The sequence below is a fragment of the Emys orbicularis genome, chromosome 4, assembly GCF_028017835.1.
Source record: "Emys orbicularis isolate rEmyOrb1 chromosome 4, rEmyOrb1.hap1, whole genome shotgun sequence".
Taxonomy (NCBI): domain Eukaryota; kingdom Metazoa; phylum Chordata; order Testudines; family Emydidae; genus Emys; species Emys orbicularis.
The window spans coordinates 151388944-151405065 of NC_088686.1; the positions used below are offsets into that span (position 1 = coordinate 151388944).

General features: G+C 52.0%; 1 protein-coding gene across 1 annotated transcript; it reads right to left on the minus strand.

Annotated features, from left to right (window-relative positions):
• Nucleotides 1-399: 399 nt before the first annotated feature.
• On the minus strand, nt 400-1347 carry LOC135877914 (olfactory receptor 10Q1-like). Its single transcript, XM_065403437.1, has one exon. It carries the CDS (start codon nt 1345-1347, stop codon nt 400-402), a length of 948 nt encoding a protein of 315 aa, XP_065259509.1.
• Nucleotides 1348-16122: the final 14775 nt, after the last annotated feature.

The following is a 16122-nucleotide window of genomic DNA, read 5'->3' on the forward strand; positions in this document are numbered from 1 at the left end:
AAACATGCAAATGAGGTCAGGCATTGTGCCTTTTCCTCCAGTTCACCAAGAGATGGTGGCAGAGAGCTCCTTATAGCAGCCACAGCCTGACACTAGTTTTCACCCTGATCTTCTGATTTCTCTTGTCCTCTGCAGGTTTACATCTCATGCACTGCAGCAACCAGGGCTGCATTTCAGAGCCTGTATGTTCCACTCCCAAATCGGGCATCCCTGCCTCCTACCTGTGGCATAGAAACAGGTGGCTTCTGCTGCATGGAGTGACCAGGCCTAAGAGTGGAACCTGGGTCTCCCCATTGCAGAGGGGCAGGGGAGGCAGGGATGGGGCTGGCAGGCATGGCCTGGGTCTGCCCATGGTGTGGGGGGCAGGGACTGGTTGCAGAGACATGGCCGTCCGACCCCTCACTGAGGATGGGATGCCAATGCCCGCCTCACGGCTCTGCTCAGGGCCTGCTTGACGTCCTTGTTCCTCAGGCTGTAGATGAGGGGGTTGAGCAGTGGCGTGACAAAGGTGTAGATCAGAGCGACCTGTCGGTCCTCGTCCTCTGTTGAGTCGGCCTTGGGGCGCAGGTAGACCAGGCCGCAGCAGCCGTACTGCAGCAGCACCACCGTCAGGTGGGAGGAGCAGGTGTGGAAGGCGCGGCGCCGGCCCTCGGCCGAGCGGATGCGCAGCACGGCAGCCGTGATGAGGGCGTAGGAGAGGCAAATCAGGAGGAAGGGGATGGCCAGCACAGCCACGCCCACGCTGAACAGCACAGTCTGATGGAGGCGCGTGTCGCCGCAGGCCAGACGCAGCACGGGCGGCACATCGCACAGGAAGTGGTTGATCCGGCGACTGCAGAAGGGCAGGGCAAAGACCAGGGCCGTCAGCTCCAGTGAGAGCAGCCCCCCGAGGAACAGTGAGGCGACCACCAGCCGCCGGCAGAGCTGTCGTGTCATGATGAGGGCGTAGCGCAGCGGGTGCCGGATGGCCACGTACCGGTCGTAGGCCATGACTGCCAGCAGGAAGCAGTCAGCACTGCCGAGTGCCACAAAGAAGAACATCTGGGCCCCGCAGCTGGCCACAGGGATGGTGGTGTGGGCATCCCAGACACTGACCAGCATCTGGGGCACTACCACAGTGGTGTAGCACACCTCCAGCCCCGAGAGGCTGCCCAGAAAGCAGTACATGGGGGAGTGGAGGGTGTGGTCGGTGCAGACCACCCAGAGGATGGAGGCGTTGCTGATGATGATGGTCAGGTAGAGCAGGAGGAAGAGCACGAAGAGGAGCTGCTGTGTCGTAGGCACGGACGAAAAGGGGCGGAAGACAAACTCGGTGGTGAAGGACTGGTTGCCGTGGCCCAGATGCATCTCACCTGCTGGGAAACCACAGAACCAAGAGTTACACAAGGGGACGTGTGTCTCCCTGCGTCTATCGGCTCTCGCTGTGCACCACACGCCGACTCCTAGTGCTTAGGCACAGGGATCAGGGTACCCTGCCGCAATGCGGCCTGGATACAGCACTGGGCTGGGAGCCTGCAGATCTGGGTCCTCATCCCTACGCTGCTGTGTGAGCCCAATGGCATCGTCTCCGCTCATAGGGCAACTTTAAACTTTCACGGCTAAGAGTGTCAAAAGCAGCAGTTGATTTTAGGACCCAAATGGACATCTCTTAAAGGAGCCTGTTTTTTTAAGAGGGTGGGGTCAGATCCTCAAAGGCACCTAACTTCCATTGATTTCAATGGGACTGAGGGCTGAGTACTCGGGACTTTAAAATCACCCCTGCTTGTGCTGTCAAAGGCTGGGTACCCAAAAAATCACAAGTCACTTTGAAAATGTGGAGCCCATCATTGTGATATTTCCTGACCTTTCACCTTGACTTGGTTTTTACCATCCCGGGGCAGGGCTACAAGGCCAGCAGAACTCAAGAGCGGCCCAGCTTCTTCCATGTGTGAGTTAGCGGAGCGCAGATTCCGCTTGCAACGCGGGAAGGAATCAGTGCATCGCTTCACCCTCGCGGCATTCTGCGGGGGCTCCCGCACTCCTAAAACAATCACGCTCACAGCAAATGGAATGATCTTAACATTAACAAGTCACCGGGACCAGATGGCATTCACCCAAGAGTTCTGAAAGAACTCAAAAGTGAAGTTGCGGAACTGTTAACTAAGGTTTGTAACCTGTCCTTTAAATCAGCTTCTGTACCCAATGACTGGAAGTTAGCTAATGTAACGCCAATATTTAAAAAGGGCTCTAGAGGTGATCCCGCCAATTACAGACCGGTAAGTCTAACGTCTGTACCGGGCAAATTAGTCGAAACAATAGTTAAGAATAAAATTGTCCGACACATAGAAAAACATAAACTGTTGAGCAATAGTCAACATGGTTTCTGTAAAGGGAAATCGTGTCTTACTAATCTATTAGAGTTCTTTGAAGGGGTCAACAAACATGTGGACAAGGGGGATCCAGTGGACATAGTGTACTTAGATTTCCAGAAAGCCTTTGACAAGGTCCCTCACCAAAGGCTCTTATGTAAATTAAGCTGCCATGGGATAAAAGGGAAGGTCCTTTCATGGATTGAGAACTGGTTAAAAGACAGGGAACAAAGGGTAGGAATTAATGGTAAATTCTCAGAATGGAGAGGGGTAACTAGTGGTGTTCCCCAAGGGTCAGTCCTCGGACCGATCCTATTCAACTTATTCATAAATGATCTGGAGAAAGGGGTAAACAGTGAGGTGGCAAAGTTTGCAGATGATACTAAACTGCTCAAGATCGTTAAGACCAAAGCAGACTGTGAAGAACTTCAAAAAGATCTCACAAAACTAAGTGATTGGGCAACAAAATGGCAAATGAAATTTAATGTGGATAAATGTAAAGTAATGCACATTGGAAAAAATAACCCCAACTATACATACAACATGATGGGGGCTAATTTAGCTACAAGAAGTCAGGAAAAAGATCTTGGAGTCATCGTGGATAGTTCTCTGAAAATGTCCGCGCAGTGTGCAGAGGCGGTCAAAAAAGCAAACAGGATGTTAGGAATCATTAAAAAGGGGATAGAGAATAAGACTGAGAATATATTATTGCCCTTATATAAATCGATGGTATGCCCTCATCTCGAATACTGCGTACAGATGTGGTCTCCTCATCTCAAAAAAGATAGACTGGCATTAGAAAAGGTTCAGAAAAGGGCAACTAAAATGATTAGGGGTTTGGAACGGATCCCATATGAGGAGAGATTAAAGAGGCTAGGACTCTTTAGCTTGGAAAAGAGGAGACTAAGGGGGGATATGATAGAGGTATATAAAATCATGAGTGATGTGGAGAAAGTGGATAAGGAAAAGTTATTTACTTATTCCCATAATACAAGATCTAGGGGTCATCAAATGAAATTAATAGGCAGCAGGTTTAAAACAAATAAAAGGAAGTTCTTCTTCACGCAGCGCACAGTCAACTTGTGGAACTCCTTACCTGAGGAGGTTGTGAAGGCTAGGACTATAACAGAGTTTAAAAGAGAACTGGATAAATTCATGGTGGTGAAGTCCATTAATGGCTATTAGCCAGGATGGGTAAGGAATGGTGTCCCTAGCCTCTGTTTGTCAGAGGATGGAGATGGATGGCAGGAGAGAGATCACTTGATCATTGCCTGTTGATCCACTCCCTCTGGGGCACCTGGCATTGGCCACTGTCGGTAGACAGGATACTGGGCTAGATGGACCTTTGGTCTGACCCGGTATGGCCTTTCTTATGTTCTTATGATCACAGCCCGCAGGGAGTATCTGGAAATGTGGGGTTAGAATGGAAACCAGAACTCTAGATCAGCCGCACCCAAGCACTGCTGTCGTGGATGGATGGATATATAGATGGGATGTATAGAGCTAGCTAGCCTGAAGCAAGCACCCCAGATCTGGGAGTTTATGGAAATCAGCCAGCCCCACACCTGAGGGCAGTGATGGGGCCCTTTGTTGCAGGTGGGTTCAGACCAGAAGGGCTGTTCCTTCTGATGGATTGCCCCCCCTTGTCTCCAAGCCCTGGATCCTGATCGGAATGGCCAGGTTGCTTGTACCCCCCCCCCCCACATCCTGGAGGCTGGGGAGGTGTCTTTGCCCCTCCTAGATTGAAGAGCAGCAATGAAGCTCCTATTGCAGCCCCAGGGCCATTGCACGCCCTGGGCCTGACCCTGCTCTCACGCACCCTGGTGAGAATCAGAGTGACTCCGGGGAAGTCAGTGGGTTCACACTGGAGATCAGAGTCAGGTCCTGTCTGCAGGGTACACTGGCCAGTGGATCCAACAGTCCAGTGCCCAGACGAGGGCAGGGAGTGTTTGCAAGGCAGAGCTCCATGGCATTCGGTGGGGAGGGGTGCCCACAGCTGTCGCACACAGATCGGGGCAGGATGGTAGTTGGCACAGTACCCCTGATCTCTGTGGGAAGAGACAGGGTCCCAGATGCCTGGGTTCAGCCAGCTCTCTGCCCGGATCCCTCCCCTCCAGGCCTGCTGCGGAGAGAGGACAGGACACAACCAACCATCCCCTTGGATGGGAGTCATGAGAACAGGCGTGGAACACACATGAATATACGCCTATAGGTGTATACGCACACGTGGATACACAGACATGCACATGTACACACGTATACACATACACACTCTCATGCATGTGCACACATACGCAGGAACCCCGGCTGCCAGGAGGGACCATCCCTGGCAGGTTTAGTTCCTCTCAGAGCACCCAGCCCACAATGAGAGCCAGCCTTGGCCTGACTCCCCGCCAGCCCTATGGGGGAGCCGTGTGGTTGGGGTTGTGCCCATTCCCGTCACTGAGGACACAGGTAAGCAGGGGCATGGTGTCCCAGCAGCCAGGACAAAGTTACCTGCCTCCCCATTATTACCCCCATCTCTGGGCAGCACAAGGCACATCTGCAGGCCGGACGCCCCAGTTCCCAATCTCACCGACAGACCCTGGGCTGGTATAAATCACCATGACAGTCAATGCAGCTCATTGACCCCAGCGGAGGGTCCCAGTAACCCCACGGGGGAGACCGATCAGCCATGCTCGGGCGAGAGCTGGGGAACGCACTGCACTGTAGGGAGCAGCCCTGAACGGGCTAGGGGGAAACCCAGTGGGGTTCCCCTACGAGAGCGGATGGTACATCCCACCTTGTAGGGAAGGAGGATGGCCCAGTGGTTAGACCACTAGCCTGGTTCCAGTACCCGTCCTGCCCGTGTCACTCAGGGTACGTCCGCCTTTGAGCCAGGAGGTGCGAGTCCCACTTTGAGTAGCTGCACCTGCTCGAGCTAGTGTCTAGAAGTAGTTGCGTGTCTGTGGCCGCATGGGCTAGCGGCCCGAGTTATACACCTAGGGGGAGGGTTGGATTGTACTCGGAGCGTCTGACCAAGCCACTGGGCACACGCTGCTATCTTTAGGCACTAGCATGAACAGAGCTAGCCCGGGTGTGACTCACCCCGCCCAGCTCAATCGTAGGTGTGCCCACCATCTCTCTGGGCTTCAATGCCTCCTCTGCCCAATGGGGATAACTGTTCTCCTGCACAAGGGATCTGGGAGGCACCCAAGTTCTCGGGGGGGGGGGGGCTAAGTGCCCGGGAGAGCTGGGCAAAGGGAACGGAGGGAGATGCTGCAGGATTGACTGGCCTGAGGTAGTGAGCCATGGCATAGGTCCAATAAACCACAGCGATAAATCAGTTCTCAAGGAAATTTCTATCCCTGGCCGCCTCTTCTCCGGTGAGGGCAGCTGACTGTGGCACAGGGTCAATGAGTCTCCAGCCTCGTGCTTCAGCACCCAAGCCGAGCGGGGAGGAGTCCTGCATCAGCCGCTGTTGGAGACCGGGCCAGACAGGCTGTCAGTTGCTGGGGCCCCCCTCCCGTCACCATGTCAGTCGGTGCAGCTCTTTGAGATCAACAGAGGCAGGGCCGACTCCAGGCACCAGCTGAGCAAGCTCGTGCTTGGGACGGCAGATTGTAAGGGGCGGCTTCCCTTCAATCCTTTTTTTGGTGGGTTTTTTTTTTTTGCTTTGCCGCTTCGGCCACCCCGCAGGGTTTTTTTTCTTTTTTCTTTTTGGGTCACCGCTCCGGCCGCCCTGTAGGGGGCGGCGGCGCGGAGGAGGGAAGCGGGCTGCGCGCTCCATCTGCCCCAGCCAGTGCCAGGTCTGTAGCAAGCCCGGTAGGGCAGCCCGCGTCCTTCCCTGCCCGCCGACCGGAGCGGCGCGGACAGGGCCGGCTCCAGGCACCAGGCAACCAAGCTGGTGCTTGGGGCGGCACCTGGAGGGGGGCGGCGCGGCGCTCGGGCCGCCGGGGAGATCGGGGCCACAGCCGGGCTCGCCGCCCTCCCCCCGGCGCTCTGGCCGCCCTCCCCCCTGCGCCCTCCCCCCCGGCTGCCGGGGGAGAGCGGCGAGCCCCTGCCGGGGCTCGCCGCCCTGCGCTCTGGCCGCTGGGGGGAGAGCCGAGCCCCAGCCGGGGCTCGCCGCCCTCTCGCCGCCCTGCCCCCGGCGCTCTGGCCACCGGGGGGAGAGCCGAGCCCCCGCCGGGGCTCGCCGCCCTGCCCCCGCCGGGGCTCGCCGCCCTGCCCCCGGCGCTCTGGCCGGCGGGGGGGGGGGGCGGGGAGAGCCGAGCCCCCACCGGGGCTCGCCGCCCTCCCCTCCGGCGCCCTCCCCCCGGCCGCCGGGGGGAGAGCGGAGCCCCCGCCAGGGCTCGCCACCCTCGCCCCGGGGCTCCGGCCGCCCTCCCCCCGGCGGGAGAGCGGAGCCCCCGCCGGGGCTCGCCGTCCCCCCCGGCTCTGCCCCCCCCCACGGAGCCCTCCTGGCAGGCGGCGCGGCAAGAGGGGCCGCGTGGCGAGCGCCCCGCTGAAGGAAGCCCTGGCCGCCCCCCTTCTCTCTCTCCCCCTGCTCCCTCCCCCTCTCCCACATTGCCTGGGGTACGTCTGTGGCGCTGGGAGTCCCCCTGCACCCGCGCTCCGGCCGCCCTGCACGGGTTTTTTTTTTTTTTTTGCTTGGGGCGGCAAAAAAGCCAGAGCCGGCCCTGAACAGAGGATCCCAGAAAGCTAACAGGGGAGACATTAGTCATGCCAGGGTGAGAGCTGGGGAACGCACCACAGAGAGCAACCCCGTACTGGCTACGCGGGCCCCTGTGGGCTTCACTCACAGGAACCCATAGTACGTTCGCCCTTGCAGGGAAGGAGGGTGGGCCAGTGGTTAGGTACTCCTTCCCCCCTGGATGGGTTGTCATCATGGGGATCAAACCCAGGATCCAAAGACCTGAGCCCAAGGACCCATCTCTGCTCCCCAAGACTCCAGCAGACTCAGAAGTGGTGCAGTTGCTAGCAGAGGACAAAATGCTACATGGAGTAAGCCAGGGTTACAGAAGCATCCAGGCTGCAGCTACGGACTGAGTCAAGTTATCAGACCCTAGAGATCATTGTTCTGCTCCAGCTAGAAAATTTCTGAGCGTACCCGCTGCTGGTCAGGGGCTGAGCGCCCAGATATTCTGACACCACTTCGCCAGCAATGCTGCTGCTGTTGTATTGAAACAAGCCAGCTCTGACCTAGTCCCAGTTCCCTCTACGCTGAGGCTTCAGGCATTTTCCTACCACCCACGAAGACTGGGGAGAGGCTTATATTAAACATCACAGTGCAGCCATGGAGGGTAAAACCTGGCGCTGGATGGAGCAGCAGTGAGGAGAGAGCCCCCACCCGTCCCAATCACAACCAGCAAAGCCCAGGGAGAAGAAAGACTGGGGGGACCGGGGGAATCTCCACTAAGTCATTGCCCCCCTGCCCCAAACTAGGACACTGCCATGAAACTGGTGCATTCTGGGTAAATACATATGCAAATGAGCATGCTGAGCATCTCCCCCCACACACACATTCTGGGCTTCCCAATTCCAGGCCCCGGGCTCTATGGGACGCTGAAGCAGGATTTGCTGGCTAAGCACAGGGGTTGAAATTACGTCCTTACCCTGCCGAGTCCGGTCAGGTTCCTGGAGCCGCTTGGGGTGGTGATGGACTGAGCTTCATGCTGTCACCTGGCTAGGAGGCCCGTCCCAAAGGCTGGGGATGGCCCATGTCCCAGCCGAGACCTTGGGGACTATTGGGAAATGGAGGGCAGAGAGCTAATGAGTCTGGCAGTGTCCAAAGACTCCTTGACAATGGGCTCTGGCTGCAGAGGGAGCCGGTATAGGGAATCTCAGAAAGGGGGAGTGTCTTTCTCTAGCAGCATCAGGAGACAACATCAAAGTGTCCCCCTCTCCCGTGGCTGCCTCCGCCTCCACCCTGATGCAGCTGGGGTATTTAGCTTCCTCCCCGAGATCTGTCCCTGGGGGGGCCGCCTGCCCTGCCCCATCATCCAGCACTAACATGGACTTCCTCAGTCAGAAGCAATTGATCCTGATGCCAGCCTACCTGTGCCATTCTGGGTATGGAGGCCACACACCTGCCCCCCTCCCCCCCAGCAGGGTCTTTGCCAGGGTCTCACTCTGGGTTCAAAGAAGAGCTGGCTAATTTCATGAAGGATAGATCCATCCATGGCTGTTAGCCACAGTGGTCAGGACACAACCCCCGGTTCAGGGGGAACTGAAACCTCTGCCTGCCAGAAGGGGATCGATCTAACTGCCCTGCTCTGTACACTCGCCCTGGAGCTCTGGTACGGGCCACAGTTGGAGACAGGATACTGGATGAGGCCATGGTCTGACCTAGTGTGTCAGCTCTTGTGTTCTTCTCACTGTGGAGTACCCAAAAACAAGGCTCAATGGATCAGAAATTTGACAAGGGCCTCAGATTGTCCACACCACCCCTTTGCCTCTGGTGGGCACCAACTACTCAACTACCGAGTGCCCTCTTAGCCTAACCAGCGCCTTCTTCATGGAAGTGCCTCTATTGGCTACCCCCACCGGACTCGCCGGATGCTACAGCTCCATTCCCAGCAAAACCTCTACACCCTCTCCCCACCTTCTCTGTACAACCAAGGCTTTCTTCCCAATCTCCAGCATGGTCCAAGGCTCCCAGTGCACTTGCTGGGTGCCACCATAGCATTGTGGGTCATGGTATATTCAAATGAGCATCACCTGGCAGGCACCCCAATTTGGCAACTGAATTCATTTCTCTTGGTTCCCCTGAGCTCCCTAGCTGTGAGTAGGCAAAGCATTATGGGTAGGGTACATGCAAATGAGCAGCACTTAGGCATCCCCATTTGGCATCCAAATTCCTTGGTTCCCACTCAGCTCCCTAGCCAAGAGTTGGCAATGCATTGTGGGTAGGGTCTTATGCAAATGAACGGCACTGGGTCTCTCCATTGGGCCTCAGAATCCTCCAATCCTCTGCCACCCACAGGAGCTTCAGGGAGTGCTGGCAATATTTAACCCCAATAGAAATCATGGGGGCCTGGCTGCATTGGGAGTGGAGGGGTCCCTACATCCATCCATCTGCCGTGTGTTGGATTTCAGGGTATTTTATGCCAGATAGAATGTGACCCCTAGCAGCCAGTCCCAGGTAGCTCAGACCCCACTGCAGCCAGACTGTGCCAGTCCCAACCAGTCCACCCCCGCCAGCCACTGCAACATGCCATTCTCATGTCACCCACCACAATGAGCGCTACCCACCCAGACTGGACATTCGGGCTATTTCCTGAATCATATCGGTCTTCACGTGTCTCTGGCAGTGCTCCAGAGAGCAGCTCCACTGCCTTTTTATTGGTCACTGCCCCCCCTCTGCCACCCAGCGCCTTTGCACCCCCTGCTCTCCACCGGCACCCTATTGACCGAGGTAGATGGCTGTTCCAGATGCTCTAAGCTCAGACCCTGGGCCATGTTCTCAGTTGCCCTGTTCCTGTGCCCAGCGCAAAGGCAGTACTAAGCCACCTATGACCTCCCTGCCTTCCATGGTCATGCATGGCACTGCCCAGCCCCTGCTGGATGGGGCAGCTGCTGCTGTTAAAAACACAAGCTCTCCATTCCCTAATGCAAAGAATGTGCCCAATGTGAGTTAGAGCAGTGTTGGGACTGCTCCAACTTTGTCTCTGCTCTGCAGGCTCTGGGGAGCAGAGAAGACCTAGAACTCCATGCACTCCAGCCATGCCACTGATCCATCCCCTATGCCGGAGGCTGAGAACAGGGCTGACGCAGGTTTTTATGCCAGTTCCACACCAGCCAGAGAGGCCCCTGCTCTGGGTGATTCTCAGAGAGACTTTAAGGCCCCTCTACTCTACCAGAATGATGGAAAGGGGTCTGCATGAAAAAACATGCTGCTATCAGACAGGTGAGGCCAAGACTGTCCCAGGAGCTGACAGCCTGGAAGCCCTAACTCCTCTCCAGCTCATTGGGTGGGCAGCCATGGAGCCTGGGAGTCCAGGGAAGTGGGTCTGCAATTTTCTAAAAATTCCGTTTGGAAGGATTTTGGGGGGGGGGACAGGGGTCACCAAAAAGTTGAAATTTTCACAATTTTTCCCCATTTTCCTTGAAATTTTCTTGGGGAATAAAACCCCATTTTTCAAACAACTCTAGAAGACAGAAGCAATGGACTGGAAGGAGAGAGGATAAATCATTGTTATGGGTGAATAAGTATGGATGAAAGGATGGATACAAAGGAAGGTTCCCTTCTGGTCTTAAAATGTATGACTGTAAGCATTGTAACCACTGAATATGGATGGGTGGACCAGTGGATGAATGGATGGACCACTGGATGGACCAACCACTGGACGGACAGACGAATGGAGCTACTATAAGGTGGGTGCATAACTGGGTGGAAAACAGAGAGTAATTATCAGTGATTCACAGTCAAGCTGGAAGGACATATCGAGTGGGGTCCCACAGGGATCAGTTCTGCATCCAGCTTAATACCTTCACCAATGACATAGAGAGTACACTTACAAAGTTTGTGGACAGTACGAAGCAGGGAGGGGTTGCAAGTGCTTTGGAGGATAGGATTAAAATTCAAAATGATCTGGACAAACTGGAGAAATGGTCTGAAGTAAATAGGATAAAATTCAATAGGACAAATGCAAAGTACTCCACTTAGGAAGGAACAATCAGTTGCACGCATACAAAATGGGAAATGACTGCCTAGGAAGGAGTACTGCGGAAAGGGATCTGGGGGTCAGAGTGGACCACAAGCCAAATATGAGTCAACAGTGTAACACTGTTGCAAAGAAAGCAAACATCATTCTGGGATGTATTAGCAGGAGTGTTGCAAGCAAGACATGAGAAGTAATTCTTCCACTCTACTGTGCACTGATTAAGCCTCAACTTGAGTATTGTGTTCCGTTCTGGGCACCACATTTCAGGAAAGATGTGGACAAATTGGAGAAAGTCCAGAGAAGAGCAACAAAAATGATTAAAGGTCTAGAACGTGACCTATGAGGGAAGATTGAAAAAATTGGGTTTGTTAAGTCTGGAGAAGAGAAGACTGAGAGGGGACATGATAACAGTTTTCAAGTACATAAAAGCTTGTTACAACTACAAGGAGGAGGGAAACAATGCAGCAAGATCCCAAATAGTGGCAAACGGCTCAGGTTGAGGGGCAACACTAATCAGCCCGCATCAAGTTGCATCCTGGTGTCTAGTAGAGATCAGCGTAAGCCCTGAAGCAGTAGGTTTACTATCCTGCCACAAGTTTTTTAGTATTAACTATGATAATATTCTCAATAGCCATAGAAATATCAACAAAATTCTGTCAAAACTGGTTTTGAAGGCAACTTTGGTTTATCTAAACAAAATATTTTTGCAAAAACTGAGCAATTTTGGCTGAAAATCAATTTTTTTCTCTTCTTTGGGCTGGGCTCCCCTGCTGGACTACATCTCCCGTGATGTGTCACAGCAATGTAGCTCCCATGATGCACCACGGTATCTCAGCAACAGGGGAAACCATGATGAATTATAGGAGATGTAGTCCAGCCAAGGAGACTGGTCCATGGGGAAAATGGGCAAATGGGCATGGAGCACTGAAGTTGCATTTCTAAATTAAATTTTTGGTTTTCAGCCCTAAGTTTTCCATTTTGGGGGGGGGGGGGAACTGCTTTGGCTCTAAATTTTTGATTTTTCACCAAAAAGATGACATTTTCAGGTTCAAATATCTAGAGGTTCCTCTTAAAATTAGCAAATGCACCACTTACTTTCCCTGGATGCCTTTAACAGACACTACTTCCCCTATCACAAGCACTGGGTCTGTGTACAAAACAAGGAAATGTTACTAAGAGAAAAAGGCATTATTTTGGGGAAACACAGCAACAATAAATCAACAATATATTTATATGGTTGTCAACTTGTGGGAGCTCTAGGGAAGGAGCTCTCTGCTGCCATCTGTTGGTGAAACTGGAGGAAGAGACAGAGTTAGAAAGCCTTAGGCCTGGTCTACACTACCCGCCTGAATCGGCGGGTAGAAATCGACCTCTCGGGGATCGATTTATCGCGTCCCGTCAGGACGCGACAATCGATCCCCGAATCGACACTCTTACTCCACCAGCGAAGGTGGGAGTAAGAGCCGTCGACGGGAAGCCGCGGAGGTCGATTTTGCCGCCGTCCTCACAGCGAGGTAAGTCGGCTGCGATACGTCGAATTCAGCTACGCTATTCGCGTAGCTGAATTTGCGTATCTTAAATCGACCCCCCCCGTAGTGTAGATGTAGCCTCAGTTGCATGTTTATAATCCAACTCCTTGCCCCCCAGTGGGAGCATTTTGGTTAAAATTCATCTACATTTTGGGTGTAGGGGTAATGAAATGTTATTATCCTGGTTGTAAGACAAAAGGGTCTCAGGACTGTACCTAATATTCCCTAAGAGAAGAGTCACCCAAATCGATACCTCCCTCTGGCACCACTGGGTAATGGAACTGGGACAACCAGAAAAATGAAAAAGCTGCTTCTTGGAAAGGAATATGATTATAGAGGTAAGGATTCTATTTCATGTTGCAATCTACTGTTGAGTTCTCTTGACAATGTCAGGGGATAACTGAGTGAACTTCAATAGGGAATTAGATCTAGTCCATGTCCAACAGTTCTAGAGTTGTCTCACTTACTAAAGAACCTGAAAACCTGGGCCTGGTATTTTAATAAGATGTGACAGCGCAGTGAGAGAGGGCAGTCTCGTGATAGAAGACAATATAGAGGCAGTCTGGTGATAGAAGACAATAAAGAGGCAACAGAGGGTCCTGTGGCACCTTTAAGGCTAACAGAAGTAGGCAGTGGTCAGTTGTCTTTTCATGGAAGAGGAGCAGCACTTCCCCTAGGGGCAGGAGATGGATCTGACTATGTGTACTCCTAAACTTTAACACTTCACCTACTACTGACACCACACCATGTGTAAGGGTGTGCCGAAGAGGAAAGGGGTGTTTAAAAAGGGATGTTTGTCCAGTGGTTGTTCACACTGGCCGGTGGGGAAACTGAGACAAAGAACGACTATCCATGATACTGTGCGGGATAGACATGCCCAAACATGCCCAGGCATGTGCTGGCAGGGATATTATATCTGTGTCCGACCATTTTCTTGCTGTTACCCCAAAGGAGCTCATGTGGGGTCTCTGCCGAAAGTGATGGTCGAGCTGATTACCATGGTTATTGCAAGATGTTTGTCCGGGAAACAACTGTAGAGTTATGGAACACATAGGGCCTTGTGTTCCAAATCTGGACTCCTGGCAGTGAAACCCAGAGTAACCTTTGGGTGGGCTAGAATTCGCTAAATTGCCCTTCTCCAGTGCCCTCCAAAAAACCCCAAACCACCCAACCCCCATAGAAAAGCAACCGGAGACCCAGAATTTAGTCTCTAAGGATTTTCAGCAAGGATTGAACAGGGTCAACCTCCCCACATTCAAGTCCCCAAAGGAATGAAAGCAATGAATTTAATCAAGTAACAACTTTATAAAATCTTATGATAAAGAAACATAAAGTAAGATCATTTAATTTTTAGCAAAAATGATTAGGGGTATGGAACGGCTTCCGTATGAGGAGAGATTAATAAGACTGGGACTTTTCAGCTTGGAAAAGAGGCGACTAAGGGGGGATATGATAGAGGTCTATAAAATCATGAGTGGTGTGGAGAAAGTAAATAAGGAAGTGTTATTTACTCCTTCTCGTAATACAAGAACAAGGGGCCACCAAATGAAATTAATAGATAGCAGATTTAAAACAAATACAGGAAAGTATTTTTTCACGCAACGCACTGTCAATCTCTGGAACTCTTTGCCAGAGGATGTTGTGAAGGCCAAGACTATAACAGGGTTCAAAAAGGAACTAGATAAGTTCATGGAGGATATGTCCATCAATGGCTATTAGCCAGGATGGGCAGGGATGGTGTCCCTAGCCTCTGTTGCCAGAAGCTGGGAATGGGCAACAGGAGATGGATCACTTGATGATTTTACCTGTTCTGTTCATTCCCTCTGAAGTACCTGGCATTGGCCACTGTCAGAAGACAGGATACTGGGCTAGATGGACCTTTGGTCTGACCCAGTATGGCCGTTCTTATGTTTACAACATAATATGGCTACCTTATAATCCACATACATTATCTTCATGGTTATACACAAATAAAGAAAACAAATTAAATCTAAACAGGTCAGTCCCCACAGAAACACAATGAGAAGAAACTCAAAGTTCCCAAAAGCTTAGGTTGAGTTCGCCTGAATCTCAGTTGGAGTCTTTGATCACCAAATCTATACAGTCTTCTGAATCTAAAACACCATCTTCCCTCCACTTTCTTGTAGGAATCTTCGGTTGGAATCCATGAAGACTCTTCCTCCTCCTCTGCTGAAATCACTGTTAGCCAGCTACTGTAACTGATTAACCAACCGCTAAGTTAAGTATATAGATTTTTTAAAAACCCTGTTACGAGAAAATACAAGAACTGTGAATAGCAAAATATAAATGACTCTTTCCTCATTACTACATTTAAAGAAAAGATGGTGAATCCCACTAGCTGAGACAATTTAACTAAAACAGTTTGGCTAAAATCAAAACCACATTCAAAGCATACAATTAAAATAGAAGAAGTTATTTTCCCTCCCAATTTCCCCTGGCTATAATTAACATTGCCCGTGCTTCCCTGTTGAAGGGTAACAATATCACTAACCTGCTGCAAAATGCTTCAGAGTTAGGGGAAAGAGCCTGCTTTCTGCTCCTGGGCGCAGCTTCTCCCAACTCACCCAGGGCACATGGCCTTTTGCAAAGCAGCTGCACTGACTGCTCGCCCTCATGGAGTCTGACCCCAGCAACAGGGAACCTACTGGAGCAGACCCAAAACTACCACACCCAAAATCCAGAAGCTTCTGGATGTGGAGTGCTAAATCTGCCTAGCAACAATGACCCAGCCACAACTCACTCTTACCCCCCAAATGGGTCTCTTGAAGAATTATCTCCATATTGGGCACATGGATTACACTAGCACCTGAAGAGGGGAGGTCTGAGAACTGATCCAATCAATCTGATAACCAGGGACACGCCTGGAGACAGCTGCTGTTTACTGTTTGGAGTAGATGCAGGCGGGAGAGTTACAAAGACAAACCCAAGCATTCTAGGATTGCACGGGAGCAAAAGGTTGGTGATCCGTTCGTGGAGGGGGCTCTCTGTCAGCAGCAGTGGCTCATGAAAAGTGGGTCCCCGCTTTTTGGGTTGGTGAAGAGCATAGGTGCTGGAACTAGGGGTGCTGCCACACCCCCTGGCTTGAAGTGGTTTCCATTATATACAAGGTTTACAGTTTGGTTCAGTGGCTCTCAGCACCCCCACTATACAAATTGTTCTAGCACCCCTGGTCGAGAGCTGCCAGAACTAAACACTAAATGAGAAATACCTTAGTAGATGTGAAGGTCACTTAACGGGATGAGGTGGGTGAGGTAATATCTTTTGTTGGTGAGGGAGACAAGCTTTCGAGCTTACACCAAGCTCTTCTTCACGTGTGGGAGAGGTACTCAGCGTCCCAGCTAAATACAAGGTGGGAGAGATTGTTTAGCATAAGTAGTTAACACACATTTAAAGGGACCAATCAAGGTGAAGTGGCTACACCAACACTGTATACAGGAAAGTCATTTGTTAATAAGTACAGGCTCTAGATTGCATTTTATGTAAACAATGGCATCGGCCTGCAAAAAGCTGAATCATTCATAGATATGTGACTTGCCCAGGTGGCTACAGACTCCATTTTGTTACTGTGATTTTGCACAA